The sequence below is a fragment of the Ranitomeya variabilis genome, chromosome 5 (assembly GCF_051348905.1).
Source record: "Ranitomeya variabilis isolate aRanVar5 chromosome 5, aRanVar5.hap1, whole genome shotgun sequence".
Taxonomy (NCBI): Eukaryota; Metazoa; Chordata; class Amphibia; order Anura; family Dendrobatidae; genus Ranitomeya; species Ranitomeya variabilis.
This window is the reverse complement of record NC_135236.1, coordinates 645371082-645389668: the sequence shown is the minus strand read 5'-3', so window position 1 is coordinate 645389668 and position 18587 is coordinate 645371082. Positions and strand designations below refer to the sequence as shown.

General features: G+C 40.5%; 1 protein-coding gene across 1 annotated transcript in view; it reads left to right on the top strand.

Moving 5' to 3' along the window:
• PDGFRB (platelet derived growth factor receptor beta) overlaps positions 1-18181 on the top strand; it is a 127445-nt gene extending 109264 nt beyond the window's left edge. Inside the window, exons 21-23 of the mRNA XM_077266313.1 lie at positions 3834-3939; positions 4099-4328; positions 9771-18181. Of these exons, the coding sequence (XP_077122428.1) occupies positions 3834-3939; positions 4099-4328; positions 9771-9915 (481 nt within the window). The 3' untranslated portion in view covers positions 9916-18181. The remainder of the gene's footprint in view (positions 1-3833; positions 3940-4098; positions 4329-9770) is intronic.
• Positions 18182-18587: the final 406 nt, after the last annotated feature.

Below are 18587 nucleotides of genomic sequence, written 5' to 3'. Positions count from 1 at the left end.
TGAAATGCTTCTTACGGTGGCATTCCTGGCTGTGTGTTTTGGGTCATTGTCATGGAAGGCCCAGCCACGACCCATCTTCAATGCTATTACTGAGGGAAGGAGGTTAGCCAAAATCTCTCGATACATGACTCCATCCATTCTCCCTTCAATACGAAGCAGTCATCCTGTCCACTTTGCAGAAAAGCACCCCCAAACTATGATATTTTCCCCACCATGCTTCACGTTTGGGATGGTGTTCTTGTGGTTGTTCTCATCCTACTTCTTCCTCCAAACACAGCGAGTGGATTTGATACCAAAAAGTTCTATTTTGGTCTCATCTGACCACATGACCTTCTCCCATGCCTCCTCTGGATCATCCAGATGGTAATTGATGAACTTCAAATGGGCTTGACATGTGCTGGGTTGAGCAGGGGGACCTTCCGTGCTCTGCAAGATTTTAATCCATGACGGCGTAATGTGTTACTTACGGTAATGTTTGAGACTGTGGTCCCAGATTTCTTCAGGTTATTGACCCAATCCTCTCGTGTTGTTCTGGGACGATTCCTTACCTTTCTCAGAATCATCCTTACCTCATGAGGCGAGATCTTGCACGGAGTTCCAGACCGAGGAAGATTGACAGTCATCTTGTTTTTCTTCTATTTTCTTATAATTGTGCCAACAAATGTTGCCTTCTCACCAAAGTGCTTGCCTATTGTCCTGTAGCCAATCCCAGCCTTGTGCAGGTCTACGACTTTGTCCCTAATGTCCTTAGACAGCTCTTTGTCCTGGCTATGGTGGAGAGGTTAGAGTGTGATTGAGTGTGTGGACAGTGTCATTTATACAGGTAACGAGTTCAAACAAGTGCAATTAATACAAGTAATGAGTACAGAGTAGGGGGCTTCTTGAAGAAAAACTAACAGGTCTGTAAGAGCCAGAATTCTTGCTTGATGGTAGGTGATCAAATACTTATTTAATGCAATAAAATGCAATTTAATTATTTAATAATCATACAACGTGATTTTCTGGTTTTGATTTTTAGATTCTGTCTCTCACAGTAGAAGTGTACCTACGATTAAAATTACAGACCTCTCCATTCTTTGTAGTTGGGAACACTTGCAAAATCAGCAGAGTATCAAACACTTATTTTCCCCACTGTATGTATGTTGCTGGGTTGTAGGGCATGGGAGACCTGATAGGTCACCTTTACGTCCATCCCTGATGAGCATTCATTTACCCTTGCAGTTTTGGTTTTGGCACAGTAGTGATCTGCATAGTGTTGTCCACTTCAATGCTTAACCGAAACAACTATTCGTAAGGATGGACAAAGCATTGACGTCGTCAGCGAGAATCCATCCCCCAGCATTAATTTAGACTTAGGCTACTTTCACACTAGCGTCGGGAAAGACCCGTCGCTGTGCGTCGGGCCGACGTTCCCGACGCTAGCGTGGTCTCCGCCGCACAACGGGGGCAGCGGATGTATTTTTCCAACGCATCCGCTGCCCCATTGTGAGGTGCGGGGAAGTGCGGGGAGGTGGGGGCGGAGTTCCGGCCGCGCATGCGCGGTCGGAAAAAGCGGACCGTCGGGAGCAAAAAACGTTACATGTAAGGCTACTTTCACACTAGCGTCGGGAAAGACCCGTCGCTGTGCGTCGGGCCGACGTTCCCGACGCTAGCGTGGTCTCCGCCGCACAACGGGGGCAGCGGATGTATTTTTCCAACGCATCCGCTGCCCCATTGTGAGGTGCGGGGAAGTGCGGGGAGGTGGGGGCGGAGTTCCGGCCGCGCATGCGCGGTCGGAAAAAGCGGACCGTCGGGAGCAAAAAACGTTACATGTAAGGTTTTTTTCTCCCGACGGTCCGCTAACACACGCCCAAGCGTCGCAAAACGGACGCGACGTTTGGCAATGCGTCGCAAATGCGTCGCTAATGCGTCGCTAATGTTAGTCTATGACGAAAAAACGTATCCAGCAAGAACTTTTGCTGGATGCGTATTTTCGGCAAAACGACGCATTTGCGACGTATTGCAGTTAACGCTAGTGTGAAAGTAGCCTTACCACTGCTCTTGAAGAGGACCTGAACACTAAAAGCAGAGGAGGCAAAAGAAGAACAAAGATCAGCAAAGAAATTGACGCAAAATGTATAGTCACTTTTTAGGGCAATGTTACCCAATCCCAGTCCTCTTGAGCCACTGACAGATTATGTTTTCAGGATTTCCTTAATATGACATAGGGGATAACTAAATAATTTGTACGATAGTTAGGAAATCCTGAAAACATGATCTGTTGGTGGCTCTTGAGGACTGGAGTTGACGAACACTGTTCTAGGGACAGGGTGTGAAGTCGATATAAGTGCCTGTTTGAGATTAAGTATTAGAGATATGAAATTATATTGCTGGCCCAAAGAGAGGAAATTAGAGAGCATATTTATAAATCATTATGTCCAGTATTCGGTCTGCTTCCTTCCGGCCACTATTCAGGAGTGGAATATAACAGCCGGTCATGCATGTGCTCTGCACACCATTCAAAGTCTATGTCACTAGCACTGTGCTCCATACATCTCTTCTTGGGCGCGGTCTTGTGCCTGGGGGGATGACCATGTGGACCCCACACCCATCTAAGAATTATTACCTATTCAGTGGATAGTCGATACATTATCTAAAGTGCAATACTGATGTAATGGGATACTATTTAAGCAAGTCAACAGCAAGTCAACAGTACTAAACATTTGTCCAAACCTTTAATTTTGTGATTAAAATAATAAAATAAAAATTAGGGAAGTAAAAAATAATCAGAAAAACAAATAGAAGAAATCCCTCTAATTAAAAAGCAGGAGAAGAATAAGAACTAGACATGAAGTGGAAATTACATCAACTTTAATAGGGAAGTCAAGTCAAAATGACCATCTGGCAAAGGAGTGCTTAACATAAAGACAGACCATCATTTTCCTGTGGAGCACATAGAGAACGCTGGCCCAGTTCTTGTAGCCAAAATCTTAGCTACTAAGTGACAAGAATTTGTGCAGAACTTCTCTCTGAACCATAACCTATAACGAGATTAGCACACGTCCTTTCTTCATAAAATGCATTAAAAGTCAGAATTTCATTTTCACCGGATTACCCTTCCAAGCGCAACTTACAAGAATGGTACTACCTTGGAAGTAGCTATAGAGCGTCTAGTCGTAAAATTTGTGACTGGGTCTTGCCGAAAAGATTCTCTGCCAGATACCATAAGAAAAAATCTAATATTATTGCTTGAATGGAGGCCCTGTTCCTAATTTTCCATTGGCGCACGGGAACATCTGGATAATACACTTTGAAAAACATTGATAATTTAAATTATTTTAATTGATTTAGTAGTAATTTGAGCTAGGATTTCATAAATATTTCCTTCGTATATTCTATACCTATACTGTATAGCACAATCTTGTTCTATAAGCTATTTAAAGAGGACCTGTCCCCAGGTTATGTGTCCGGTTTTTGTTCTGATTTTATTCCGGCTGCTCCTCTGAGTATCCCAGTGTTTTGTTGTTTTTTTTTAAATCTGCCATACTGTTCCAAAGATATTCAACTTTTCATTTAGTGCTAATTTTTATGGACTTTACTAAGTGGGCATGGCTCACAGGATTCCTGGAGGGCGGGGTCTTTAGTATCGCCAAGTGAACCACGCCTCCTCGTAAAGACCATAAAAACTAGAAACAAATAAAAAGGTCCATATCTCTTGAACCGTAGAGCAGATTTAAAAAAAAAAAATCTGGAAACACAGGGAAGCAGGGGGAAGAAAATATGAGCAAAACCTGGTCACTTTGGATCTGGTGACAGGCCCCTTTAAAAAGTAACCTAAACTTTTTTCTTTGCAGCTATGATATTATGCAGAAATGCTGGGATGAAAAGTTTGAGAAGAGGCCAACTTTTTCCAACTTGGTGACTCTCACAGGAAACCTTTTAGTCGATGGCTACAAACAGGTATAGTGTTTATTTCAATTCCTATAATCTCTACAAGACCGATTCCTACAGTGGACACGGAACTGTTATCAAGGGTATAAGAGGATAAAATATGCAAAACATAGCAAAAGCACGAATAGAAATTGGAAGCATAGTAATTTTTTTTCCTTTAAACTACAGCGATACAAACAAGTGAATGAAGAATTTTTAAGAAGTGATCACCCCGCTGTGGTACGAGTGAGGCCCCGAGCAACTAAAATAAATAACCCTGTCTACGAGGGAGAAAGCATCTCCAATATTCTATACTCAGCTGTCCAACCAAATGACAGCGATTACATTATCCCTCTACCCGACCCCAAGCCCGAAGACTCCGATAATGCGATGAATGAGAACACAGAGAGCCGACCAAGGTAAAGTAGACTTTTAGGAATGGCATTTTAGAATTAAATCATGCAATGTGTGCGTAGTTTACTGAATTTAATAAAAAAAAACACTGGGGTAGGGTCCCCCCTATTATTAGTAACCAGCTAAGGGAAAGCTGATAGCTGTGAACTGGTATTATGCTGGAAAGGGCCCAATAACCATGGAGCTTCCCAGCCTATTAATATCAGCTGATATCTGATTTTAATAGACTGGGAATTTCTATGGTTAAGGATTTCTATAAATAAAGGACTTTTCTGTGAGTGTGTGTGTGCTAGCTGCTGACATCAACCCCACAATCCAATTACTCTGATTGCCACCGCACCAGGACAATTGGGAAAAGCCGAGGCTAAGAGCCAGAATTGGCCCATATAAGGGATATGCCTTTTCTGGGTCAGCTGAGGGCTAGCCTTATTAGGCTGGGAAGGAGCCAATCTCCATGAACTTTCTCACCTATTAATATCAGCTCGCAGCTGTCTGCTTTGCCTTTACTGGTTATTAAAAATATCAGCTATGAGGCTAATATTGGGGCCCTACCCAGCATAATAAGACTATCTCACAGCTGTCTGCTTTCCCTTAGCTGGGTATTAAAAATAGGTGGGACCACATGCCAATTTTTTTAATTTATTTATTCAGTATTTTGCTAAATAATGTACCGTAAACTACACATGCATGGCACTAATTATATATCTCACGGATATCTTTCTATCTATCTATCTATCTATCTATCTATCTATCTATCTATCTATCTATCTATATCTTTGCACATCTAACACCTCAACATCTGTCATTTCTATTCCGAATTCTATTCTGGTAGGTCTTACAGGGACGGCACACGGATGACACACTTTATGACATCCGTGTGCACGAATGCGGGACATATTGATTTTTTTGCTGCTGAAAAAAAAACGACATGTCCACATGTAGGTCACAGGAGCACACGGTCCGTGTAAACACAAGAACATGTGAGCAGCCACAATGATTATAATGTGTCTACGTGTGTAATGTCTCCGGTTTATGTGAAAACTGCCACCACATGTTCTAGAGATACTGACATGTGAAGGGGGCTTCACATACTCTTAGAAGGGTCTTTTTTGTTGATTTTTGAAGTGGATCATCTTCAAAATCCACATAAAAAACTCACGTGAACATGCTCTAATATGGGGTGTATGAATATGTTGTGGTTTTTGACATGTTTACACTGAAAAGAACTTCCGAAAACAGCATAAAAAACCACAATAAAAACTATGAAAAAAACATGTGTTTTTCCACAATTTACATGCAGAAAGCAACCAAAGAATTCACTTTTTTTTTCACCATGTTAAAAAATGCGCAGAAAAAAAACATGACATATACACTAAAGGCCCGTTTTCTCATTCAAATAAATAGAAAGCTCGTTGTTCAGCTGACTTTAAAACGTTTATTTTCATGTGGTATTTGGTGCAGAATCTGCATAAAAAATTTCCATGTGTTCACAACTTAATGGAAAGAAAAGGATCCATAGATTAGTACAGTATCAGAGAAAACAGAAAATACAGCTCCTTCACACACAGACTGAAGGGATGACAGAGGAGAGAACAAAAGCAACGCCATATTTATCTGTGTGCATAGTGTTGTTATTGTTACTATCTTACCTTAGTTAGGTGCCCATCAGTACATTAGAGCTGACATTTATTATTAAATCCTTCATCCTCTAATGATGAGTTGCTGCTCATTTTGTCCCAGGCTACACAGCAAAGCTCACAAGTGTACTATAGAAATCTGGAAATGTCAGTCTACTGTATAAAACTTATATATAATAAAAAACTCAAATTACAGTACAGACCAAAAGTTTGGACACACCTTCTCATTTAAAGATTTTTCTGTATTTTCATGACTATGAAAATTGTACATTCACACTGAAGGCATCAAAACTATGAATTAACACATGTAGAATTATATACTTAACAAAAAAGTGTGAAACAACTGAAATTATGTCTTATATTCTAGGTTCTTCAAAGTAGCCACCTTTTGCTTTGATGACTGATTTGCACACTCTTGGCATTCTCTTGATGAGCTTCAAGAGGTAGTCACCAGGAATGGTTTTCACTTCACAGGTGTGCCCTGTCAGGTTTAATAAGTGGGATTTCTTGCCTTATAAATGGGGTTGGGACCATCAGTTGTGTTGTGCAGAAGTCTGGTGGATACACAGCTGATAGTCCTACTGAATAGACTGTTAGAATTTGTATTATGGCAAGAAAAATGCAGCTAAGTAAAGAAAAACGAGTGGCCATCATTACTTTAAGAAATGAAGGTCAGTCAGTCCAAAAAATTGGGAAAACTTCAAAAGTGTCCCCAAGTGCAGTGGCAAAAACCATCAAGCGCTACAAAGAAATTGGCTCACATGAGGACCGCCCCAGGAAAGGAAGACCAAGAGTCACTTCTGCTTCTGAGGATCAGTGTATCCGAGTCACAAGCCTCAGAAATCGCAGGTTAACAGCAGCTCAGATTAGAGACCAGGTCAATGCCACACAGAGTTCTAGCAGCAGACACATCTCTACAACAACTGGAGGAGAAGCATGGAGGAGGAGGTGTGATGGTGTGGGGGTGCTTTGCTGGTGACACTGTTGGGAATTTATTCAAAATTGAAGGCATACTGAACCAGCATGGCTACCACAGCATCTTGCAGCGGCATGCTATTCCATCCGGTTTGCGATTAGTTGGACCATCGTTTATTTTTCAACAGGACAATGACCCCAAACACACCTTCAGGCTGTGTAAGGGCTATTTGACCAAAAGGAGAGTGATGGGGTGCTATGCCAGATGACCTGGCCTCCACAGTCATGAGACCTGAACCCAATCGAGATGGTTTGGGGTGAGCTGGACCGCAGAGTGAAGGCAAAAGGGCCAACAAGTGCTAAGCATCTCTGATCTCAAGATTGTTGGAAGACCATTTCCGGTGACTACCTCTTGAAGCTCATCAAGAGAATGCCAAGAGTGTGCAAAGCAGTCATGAAAGCAAAAGGTGGCTACTTTGAAGAACCTAGAATATAAGACATATTTTCAGTTGTTTCACACTTTTTTGTTAAGTATATAATTCCACGTGTTAATTCATAGTTTTGATGCCTTCAGTGTGAATGTACATTTTTCAGTTATGAAAATACAGAAAAATCTTTAAATGAGAAGGTGTGTCCAAACTTTTGGTCTGTACTGTATATTATTTTCTTTTGAGAGATTCCATTTGAACAATGCAATCTTCATTCATTATCTAACAAAGTACATATAGCCATTATTGGCGATCCCTACTTCTGCATTAACAATCCAAACGTCTATTTTTTATTCTAACACTGTTTGGCCAAGGCTCACTTTATCCTATTACAATGCCACAGAAAAGGGTGGTACCATATCATCAAACATTAAAGGGTTTGTTCAGGTATGTCCCAGAACACAGCGAAATACTTCCGGGACATAGTGCGCCGGCGCCTGCGCACTAATGGTTTTCGGCTTTGCCAGCAGTTGGGCAAAGCATACTGCGCGTGCGCAAGGCAAGATTGCTTTGCGCACGTGTTAACTAGGGAGGAAAGCGAATCAACGGCAAGTCAATTTCGCGACCAGCGTGCGGCCAGCGTGAAAAAAAGGGGTTAATAAAAGACCCGAAAACACCACCCACATGACCAAAAAAAGGACCCGCCAAATTCAGGTAACAGGTTCCCTTTTAAAAATTACTAATAATTTCAAATGAAATATCACCCTGAAGTTGACACAACATCACCATTCCTAGGTCTTTGCCGATCCACCTCCTGATTTCATTTGACCCCATCTTGTCATACGGGCAGCTTTTTTAATAAATTATGTATGTTTTATCTATTTGGAATGTAAAAGGGTTGTCCGGCCTTAGAGTGACTGCAGTCTTGTTGGATATGTGATTGCAGACTTGTGAATCCTCACATCGGCCAGTTTGTGCGTTGTGGGAATTTTCTGGTGCCGATGCCGTAAGTGGGCTGTCAAGTAGCCGCAAGTATGTGATTTACAATCAGTATGTCCAGTCACAGTCCTACTAGACAGTTTTCAGTCTCGCTCCATACACTTGCATTGAGTGAGGCCACAGCTGTCTAGTCGGCATGTGACTGCATGTATACAAATCACATATCTGCGGACACGTACACTCCTCTCGCAGCGCCAGGAAATGAGAATTATTACAGCACACAGTGCGTGCAATGTGAGCATTTACAAGTCTGCAGTTAAGGCCCCGGCACACATAGCGATTTACCAACGATCACGACCAGCGATACGACCTGGCCGTGATCGTTGGTAAGTCGCTGTGTGGTCGCTGGGGAGCTGTCACACAGACAGCTCTCTCCAGCGACCAACGATCAGGGGAATGACTTCGGCATCGTTGAAACTGTCTTCAACGATGCCGAAGTCCCCCTGCAGCACCCGGGTAACCAGGGTAAACATCGGGTTACTAAGCGCAGGGCCGCGCTTAGTAACCCGATGTTTACCCTGGTTACCAAAAAAAACAAACAGTACATACTCACCATCTGATGTCCGTCAGGTCCCTTGCCGTCTGCTTCCTGCTCTGACTGAGATCCGGCCGTACAGTGAGAGCAGAGCGCAGCGGTGACGTCACTGCTGTGCTGCGCTCTCACTGTACGGCCGGATCTCAGTCAGAGCAGGAAGCAGATGGCAAGGGACCTGACGGACATCAGATGGTGAGTATGTACTGTTTTTTTTTTTTTACATTTACGCTGGTAACCAGGGTAAACATCGGGTTACTAAGCGCGGCCCTGCGCTTAGTAACCCGATGTTTACCCTGGTTACCAGTGAAGACATCGCTGAATCCGGGTCACACACACCGATTCAGCGATGTCAGCGGGACCTCAACGACCAAAAAAAGGTCCAGGCCATTCCGACACGACCAGCGATCTCGCAGCAGGGGCCTGATCGCTGGTACGTGTCACACATAGCGAGATCGCTACTGAGGTCGCTGTTGCGTCACAAAACTTGTGACTCAGCAGCGATCTCGCTAGCGATCTCGCTATGTGAGACGGGGCCTTAACTCTTGTCTAGGCTATTAGTCTCAGTTAGATAGTGTGACTGCAGACTTGTAGTCTAAGGCCGGACAACTCCTTTAAATACAATAAAATACTTTTTTTCAGCTGGACAACCAATTTATAGGAGTAACGTGATTAGGAGTTAAGCTAGGCCAAAGATGTCATGTGTACATATATCTGCCCAGTTATGGAAGCCAGAGGCAGGTACCATGCACTTGTCCTATTTATTAAAATATGGCAGGTGTGCAATACCCGTAGATCACACAAGCAACCAGGCAGATATCTGACGATGTGGTGATGCGTAAGTGAGCGGACCCCTTTAATATTCATGACAAATACATTATAAAAGGTATTTTGGAAACAGAGGTCTAATGTAAGTTATATGTTTTTAATATTCAGCTCTACACTGCAAGAAGGCAACACATCTTCTACAATTTCCTGTGACAGTCCTCTGGAGCAGCCGAATCAAGAGCTGGAGAGCGAAACCCAGAGTGATATCCAACAAGCTGAGCAAGTGCACGACATAGAGGAAAGCTTCCTGTAGAACATATCAACAGCAAGGACCTAACTATGGATCATGGCACCATAAATGGAATAGATATCTATGCAATAATATCAGACTTCAATGTGTCTGTGAAGACCAAAAATATCATCAAGCAGTAAGATCTACTCAAGGCTTGATAAATCCTAAGCAAGCTTCCTATCAATTTTGGAGACACATCCTTAGAGCCACAACAAAACAAAACTCAAAAACTGCTGTTATAAAATATATTAAGAGCTAAGTGCAATATATTATAGATGAATAGCAGTTTTATGCAAACACATCTGGAGAAGACCATAAGAACAACGTTTCGAAGACCTTTCATCAGATGTCCAAAGTCAACTAAGTCAGCCATTTTTGGGCGTGAAACCAAAAACTGGTCAATGTGCGCCAATATTACCAGCGTGGCATTGGTCCATTAAGCTTTTTATAAGCCCATCTAAGGTTGGACTAGTGTTTCCATTGTAGCAAAATAGTTGCACATTTGTAGCATGGTGGCTACGTATATCTAGGTTGTTCAAAAGACTTTAGCAATCATCACTTTTTTTGTCCCTGAATCCAAAATGGACTCTGTCTTTAAAGCAGAGTGATGGCTACCAATTACAAATCGAGCTACAGACAGGGGTGGACTGACCAACCGAAATTTTAAACCAAGGTCAGAAAGGAACACCGCTTCTGAGTAAGGGCTCATGCAGACGTCTATGGATCTTGGTCCAATCACTGAACCCAATGCAATGGAATGGACTCGAGTTTCCCGACCAAGGTGTAGCAACTTCATACATTTCAATGAGACTGTCACGCTCGGGTCAGGAGACCTGTGGAAAGTCCTCGAATTGTGGTCCGTAATCAGACCGAGATCCACGGACATCTGCATGAACTCTTAGATGGGTTGAAGTTTAGGTATACCATCTGTAACTTTTTAACCTGTCTCATATTTGTATATGATGGTTGGTTAGAAGCCCAAGACTTTTACCCCAGGGCCAGTTCCCTACATGTATCAATTAAGTTTTTTTTTGTTTGTTTTTTTACACACTCAGCACTATATTTACAGTCCAATTTAGGGAATATAATGGTACGGAGACGGCTGGACCGTCTACCGAAAAGAAGTATGAATGGGAGGGATAATTAAGGGACAAGCCAAGCCTTTCGTCTGTCTGTGACTGACGGGCTATACTGTGCTATCTCTAGATTTTTTTTTACTTATATGTTTAATGCGTTCACATTGTAACTTTTACTACATTTGCTTACATGTTATACTATGCTTATACCGAAAAATATATTGAGGTCATAAAAATATCTACATTGTATCAACATTGTAACCATACGCTATCAGTTACCATATATCTACCTGGTACCACCTAATCAAATGCCTATAGATTCTGGACGGTACAAACCATATATCATATGGATAGCAAAGGGAGACGATCAATATTCTATAAGATTATGACATCTGTATCCCTAATCTGGGACGTGGCCCTTGAACCCCATATTTTAGGACGGCAACTTCTTCAGATCCTATAGCTTTCACTGGTGAAATGCATGGTACTATACAATGCATCCACATTCGGTTGAGAAGATCCTCAGAGGTCTAAAATAACAAATAGATGTTCCTCACCCTCCACTGGTCTAGTGCTGCCTCTCTGATGCTGCTCCAGTCTTTGTTGATCAGCTGTAGCAGTGATATAATGACTACAGCACTGCAGTCAATCGCTGGGCTTGGCATATTTGGAATTAATGTGCTTAGTGATTGGTTGCAGTCAATCAACAAAGACCGGAGCCGCAGCCAAGAGGCAGCGCTGGACCAGAGGAGGGTGAGTAACAGACTTTTTGTTTTATGGTACAATAACATTTTAAAATGGTGAGCCCCTTGAATAAAAAGTCTCATAAATTAATTTAGGGTTTTATATTTTTGTTCTACATTAATACATATAATATGAATCACGCTATTTTCTGGTAAAGATCTGTATGTTCCTTCAGTGAGTCACAATTTCTGCATACCGTCCTGACTTCCTTTAAAAATGTAACGAAAACTGTGGAAAATAACCTGACAACTCTCAGAATAGTTTTGAGTTGCATCGTCAATCAATGAGTACAATCAAGAGCATTTTTGCACTCGGAAGGAAATCAGAGTTATCTATTTCACCCTATGTGCACATTGTAGATCTTCAGTTACCAGCTTGTTGTCCTGTTTTTTTTTTGTTTGTTTGCTTTTTTTAACAGTGGAAACAAAAAAATTTGAGGAGTTAGTTCACATTCACATAGAAGAACCCCAGGCAACTCTTAAAGTTTATGGACCACAATACTAAATCTGTAAGGGAACCACCGTCTACAAGGTACTACGTATAAGAAAAGATGTCTTCTTATGTAGAAAGGGGTCTTTTGGGTCTCTGAGGCACGAGGGCACAAGTTCAGCTGGTATCCCTGCAACCTGCCCCAGTAGCTACAAAGCCATGTGTAGGCACTAGTGATGAGTGAATATATTCATTACATGAGATTTCTCGAGCACGCTAGGGGGTCCTCCTAGTATTTTTTAGTGCTCAGAGATTTAGTTTTCATCGCCTCAGCTGAATGATTTACAGCTACTAGACAGCTTGATTACATGTGGGGATTCCCTAGCAACCAGGCAACCTCCACATGTACTTATGCTGGCTAACAGATGTAAATCATTCAGCTGCGGCAAGAAAAACTAAATCTCCGAGCACTAAAAATACTCAGAGGACCCCCGAGCGTGCTCGGGAAATCTCGAGTAACGAGTATATTCGCTCAACACTAGTAGGTACATGTATGGAGAGTCCTTGCCGCTTGATACTAGGTATCCATATGGCTCTGTATGGACCATCAAATTGCATTATATTAGTAGTTAGTCAACAAAAAGAGAAATTATTGTAAGGGAGAACACTACATAATCCAACAACCGATGAAACATACCTTAAATGGGTTGTCCGGTCTTAAGTCATAGCGGTGGACGCGTGATCATAAATATTTGTATTATTTGTAAAAATGCGGTCATGTGTCGACTAGTTGTGTGCAACCTCGCTCAATGCAAGTGTATTGGGCAAGGCTGGATACAGTCTAGTCGGAATGTGGCTGGAAGTATGCAAAATGCATACTTGCGGTTACATGACCGCCCACTGCCGGCAGCGGCACCGGAGAATTGTCAAAGCGCGACAGTGCATATGATGTGAAGATTCACAACTCTGCAGTCACATAGAGTAACTGTAGACTTGTAGCTTAAAGGGAACCTGTCATCAGGTTTTCCCCATATAAAGTAGGGCCTCTGTTACAACATTCTACAATGCTGTATATACAGTATATGTCTCCAATCCGCTTTGCAGAGCAAAAAAAAGCTTTTATTATACTCAAAGACAGTGTGGTCCAGTCCAGTGGTCATCTCTGATCTTGATCCGGTGCCTCCTCTCTTCTTTAGATCGCTGTCCTCCTTGCCTGCTTCATCTGGATGACGCATTCTACGTCATCCACACAGTATCCTCCATTGCGCTGCTGCTTAGACGCATTCTCTTTGCCCAGCCGAGGCCAGAGCAAAGCTCTGCAATGCGCATGCGCTGGCTTTACCGACGGGTCATCGGCGCTCTATGGCCTTTCCCCATGCTTGCGCACTACAGTACTGTGCTCTGCAATCAGCAGGGCATAGAGAAGTGCGCCTGTGCAGGAGCGCGATGGGGACACTGCGTGGATGATGTAGGATGTGTCATCCACATGCAGCAGGGAAGTAGGACGGCGGTCGTAGAAAGAGAGGAGGCGCCGGATCAAAACCGTAGACGCCCATTGGACCGAACCGCGCCATCTGTGGGTATAATAAAAGCTATTTGTTGTGGCTTACAGAGTGGATTGGGAACATATATAACATGTCAGAATGCTGTAAAAAGCACTGAAAGATCTCGGCCTTACTTTATATTGATAAAAACTGGTGACAGGTTCCTTTTTAGTCTGGACAAGCCCTTTAATTCTTACAAAATTGGGGAAAGAAAAAACTCGAAGGCATGAAATGTAATGGAAGACATAAGATAGTATTGTAAAAATTAAGAGGTGCCATATGAAAGCTCTGGGAGGTTACATGGCGCCGAAAGAGACCTAGGGCCATGAGCAAGAAGAGATCGCAACCGACATTTTTATAGCACAGTGATTTGATGGGTTACTACAGGCAGCTCCTCGACGTTTTCTTTGCATTACTTTTACTTACTAGCACCTTTTTATACAGACCCATGATATCGTCAATCGTTAATGGTACTATGACAAAATCAAAGTTTATATATTTTTGTTATTGTGATTTGTATATGTCTATTTTTTTTAACATTTTTTATATTATGTATTTTTTCTAAAACAATATCATCATTCATCATATTTGCAAAAAATCATACTAAGAGTGCAAAAATAATACAAATCTATAGTTCTGATTATACACGATCTTTGCACAAATGACAAGGTTAGAATAAAAAAGGGAAGAATACATGTGGCAATATTTTTTTTAGTTTAGAATAGAGTAACTATTGCTCAATTTGTCGTACACGCAAAAATATTGTGCAATAAGCCACAAGGTCTGGGGATCGGGAATATTCTTATATTCGGCTTTTTTTACACATACATTTTACGTATATTATTACATCTTTTAACAGCTCATTGAAATCCTGACATCTGTAATCTATATTAGTTTTTTTTACTTTAGTATAATTAGACTATTACATCGTTTGTTTCTTTTGATTCTTATCTGTCCTGATCGCACATCTCGTAATCTAATGAGAAAAGTACATTTTCATTAAAAAAAAATGATGAAATTGATATTAAATAGTTGCCATTGATTACAATTATAAAAGTCCAATAAAAGGAAAAAATAAATAAAATAACAAAACAGCAATGAATGATGTTCTATCAATTTAATCAAAAATGATATTGGGTAGGATTTAGTAGAATTTAGGGCAATGTTGTTGCTGTTTTCTTTTAATGGCAGAAATATTTTATCATTTTTAATAAAAAACTAACAAAAAGTTAGAAAAATTAGGACATTAAAGGGAATCAGTCGGTAGGATCGATCCTCCTAAGTCATCTATATGGGTGTGAAGGTGATAAAAAGTTGAAAAAAATGACACCTTGATATTTGTGATCCGATGTCTTATTCCAGAGAAATCCACAATTTTCTTAATATGTAAATGAGCTGTTAAGATCTATGGGCCGGACATAGATCTTCCCAAGAATCTGTCTCCAAAGCTTATTTTAATTGAATAAGGTCGTTACCAGTGTGAAACATGTAGATCAGGAAAGCGGACTGTCAGTCATTACATGTGGTAACCATCTTATAAGCTCTGGAGGCAAATTCTCTGGAAGATCTATGTCCGGCCCATAGATCTTAACAGCTCATTTACATATTAAGAAAATTGTGGATTTCTCTGGAATAATACATCGGATCACAGATATCAAGGTCTCATTTTATTCACCTTTCTATGACCTACATGTCCATATAGACGGCTTAGAAGGATTGATCGTACTGACAGATTCCCTTTTATTGGAAATGTGAGGTCTGAACATCTTATCTTCATACTCTGTCTATCTTCATATATACATATACCTCTACATTATTTAAATATCTATATATATATATATATATATATATATATATATATATATATATATAATGAAGGTATGTAGAATTAATTGGACAATGTGGCGATGTGTACACCGACCAGGGCAATAGCAGCACATATTTGTCAATTTAATAATACATTTCCAAGGGGAATAACATAAGAACTGCCCAACACAGAGTTCTTAAAAAAATGATGTTGCACAATCTATTATTTATTATTAGAAGTATTTACTAAAACACAAGGTAGTATTCGAGATAAGCGGACCCGCGGATGGTCGAGTTCGGCCAAACTTTAGTCTAAAGTTCGGTTTGGGTACCAGAATTGTATCCAAACTTGAACCTGAGCTCCATAGAAGCCAATGGGGACTAATTGGTGCTGTAGAATGATTATAGTAAGGGCTAGGGGGCTGCAAAAGGAAGCAGAATCTCTATCACCCCGTAACGCCGAACACTAAGACGGACTTCAGTCAATGTTCGGAATTCAGCATCAGAGACCAGGTGTCCAATACGAACCCCGAACTTTGCAGTTTGGGTTTGTTCATCTCTAGTTAGGATAATAGATAGGTCATTTTTTTATAGCATCTTTGCCATTATCATACACATCCACAACTGACATATGGTCTTAAAATTTTGTATTATATACTTGTAATTTTTCTGGGGGAACCTCATTCTTTGTAATCATTTTTACCCTCAGGATAGCATCTAATTTTCTTTTAGGCAAAAATAAAATAAAATGGTCAATCTTCTCCAGGCCATTAATCACTAGGATGACACATGGATGGCATCCGGCGCAGTCTACTTTAATTTTCACAGATCCATTCATTTAAATGGGCGAGTTTGATCTCTAGCTTGGATCAAAAATGGACGTCACTTTTTTTAGTGAACATAAAAAAACGAACATATGAACAACACCATAGACTATAATGGGTGCGTGTTCTATCCGTGAAAAACATGGATGGAACACATGCATGAGAAAGTGTACGTCTGAAGGAAGCCTTACATGTATTTATTGTTTCCATTTCTAATATTAAGGTAATTGGAAAATTATACATTTTTTTTTATTAGCCGTCAAGTTCAAAATACTAAACCGAAATCCACGAGCCATAATAACATTGTACGCTACTAATATATCTTTGTATATTTTGTATATGAACTTCATGTAACAACATATTGCAAAAAAAAAAAAGATTTTGTGCCCTTCATTGTCGTTACCGTCCACGTTGTATATTGTTTCATGTCTGCACCAAGTTGCTTATCAAATGTATAGAAAATATTCTGCAAAGTTTTATAATAAAGAACATAATGTACTATTAATGTGCAATGCGGTTTAGTTCTAGAAAACAGCATGAAAAGTTAATGTATAAGTAACGAAATTGTATTTCTACCAACTCCTGGAGCATGTCGACCTCTAAAGAACATAAAATAACAAAAATATTACTGTGTGCCAAAAAGGACACCACTTGTTATGAATTCATGCATTTCAATTTTTGGAAAATGCAGAGAATTATTGTTCCCATTAATTACTCTATATTTAGAGCACTTAAAGTGTTGTTGATAAATGGATGCAAGTCCAACAAAAAAAAGTAGCAAAAAGGCAAAAAAAAGAAATGTAACTATAAAACTCTCATAAAAGAATATAAACAATTGATAGCATGTGCCGTTCAATTATGATTGGTGGGTAGTCTAATCTTTGGGATCCCTGACAATTCTAAGAGCAAATGTGTAGAAGCCCCTTTGTCACATTCAGAAGCCTCTGCTGACGTCATGTCTACAGAGCGGAGGCTTCTTTTCCGCTCTGATCTGTTGACAGGACGGAACATCCAAGGTCATTCTGATTTACAGCTGCCTAACTGGGGGAGCCAGCTGTCAATCATAATGACCTTGGAAGTCCGGCCCCTTCGCATTAGCAGAGGCAGCTGAATCTCCAGCAAGAGTGGTCTGTAATCGGTCTGTGCCAGGAAAGACCGGCGCCGTTCACAACAGGCAGGCAAGCTGCAATTACCTGCCTGGTAGTGCTTAGATACATTTTTTGTTTTTTTGTAAAGTCCCAGTACCACCTTTAATTCTGAGAATCAGTGGAAGCAAAAGAGTTACCCAGGAACTTGGTGTTTTTAAGGGGGCATGTTCCCTAGGGGAACCAAACTGAGTGTTTGCTCTAGGTAGGGTTTTTTTTTTGCAGTCATCTTCCTATCAATCAGAAAGACATTTTATATGCTAATTAGTATATTTATGTTGGGAAAAAGAATACTTTGTCACCACGGTGTAACCGTTGCGGCCAAAAGCTTTGAGACCGATGCAAATTTTGCTGCTTCATTTTAATAGTAGCTCTCCAGATTCCTATAAAGAGTGATCAGGTGAATTGCAAAACACTGCAAAGTCATTCCTTACCATGAAAATTGACTTAATAAAAAAACAAAAAAATCCAATTTACACTGAATTTCAGCCCTACTACACAATGACCTGCTTACATCATTTCAGTGATCTTTTCTAAAGAAAGCTCAGAAGAAAGTGTTAACAAGGACAAGTCAGCTGATATTACTTTGTCATGCTGCTTGAATTATAAGAGCAGACTGATTCATTTATAAGAGGGCTGGGGCTTGAAATCATTGCCTTCTTCTGTTAACCATACTTATCTCCAAACAAACACGTGCAGTTGTGATTGCTTTGCATCAAAAGGGCTTTACAGGCAAGGACATTGCTGCTTGTAAAATTGCCCTTAAAATAAATGTTTTCAACAATTGAAAAAAAGTATTAATGGTTTAATTTTTTTTTAAATATTATCATTTGTTTTTGATTGAGTAAAATATGAAAAATAATAATAATAAGTTTTGATATTTCCTATTTTTTAACACTGCTGAAATTTGACATGAAAACCTAGTATACAATCAGCAGGTTCTGTGGGCAGGATCTGCTCACACGTGTGTGATGTCATTCATCTCATCCCCTTCCATGAACATTTGCAAAAGGATAATGGAGGATGAAGTTTAGGATCACAGTGTGGAGCCATTTTGCAGAACAAATTGTAGTTTTGAATGATACAGTTCATTTTACCATATAATATTCTCAGAGGCGTAGCTAG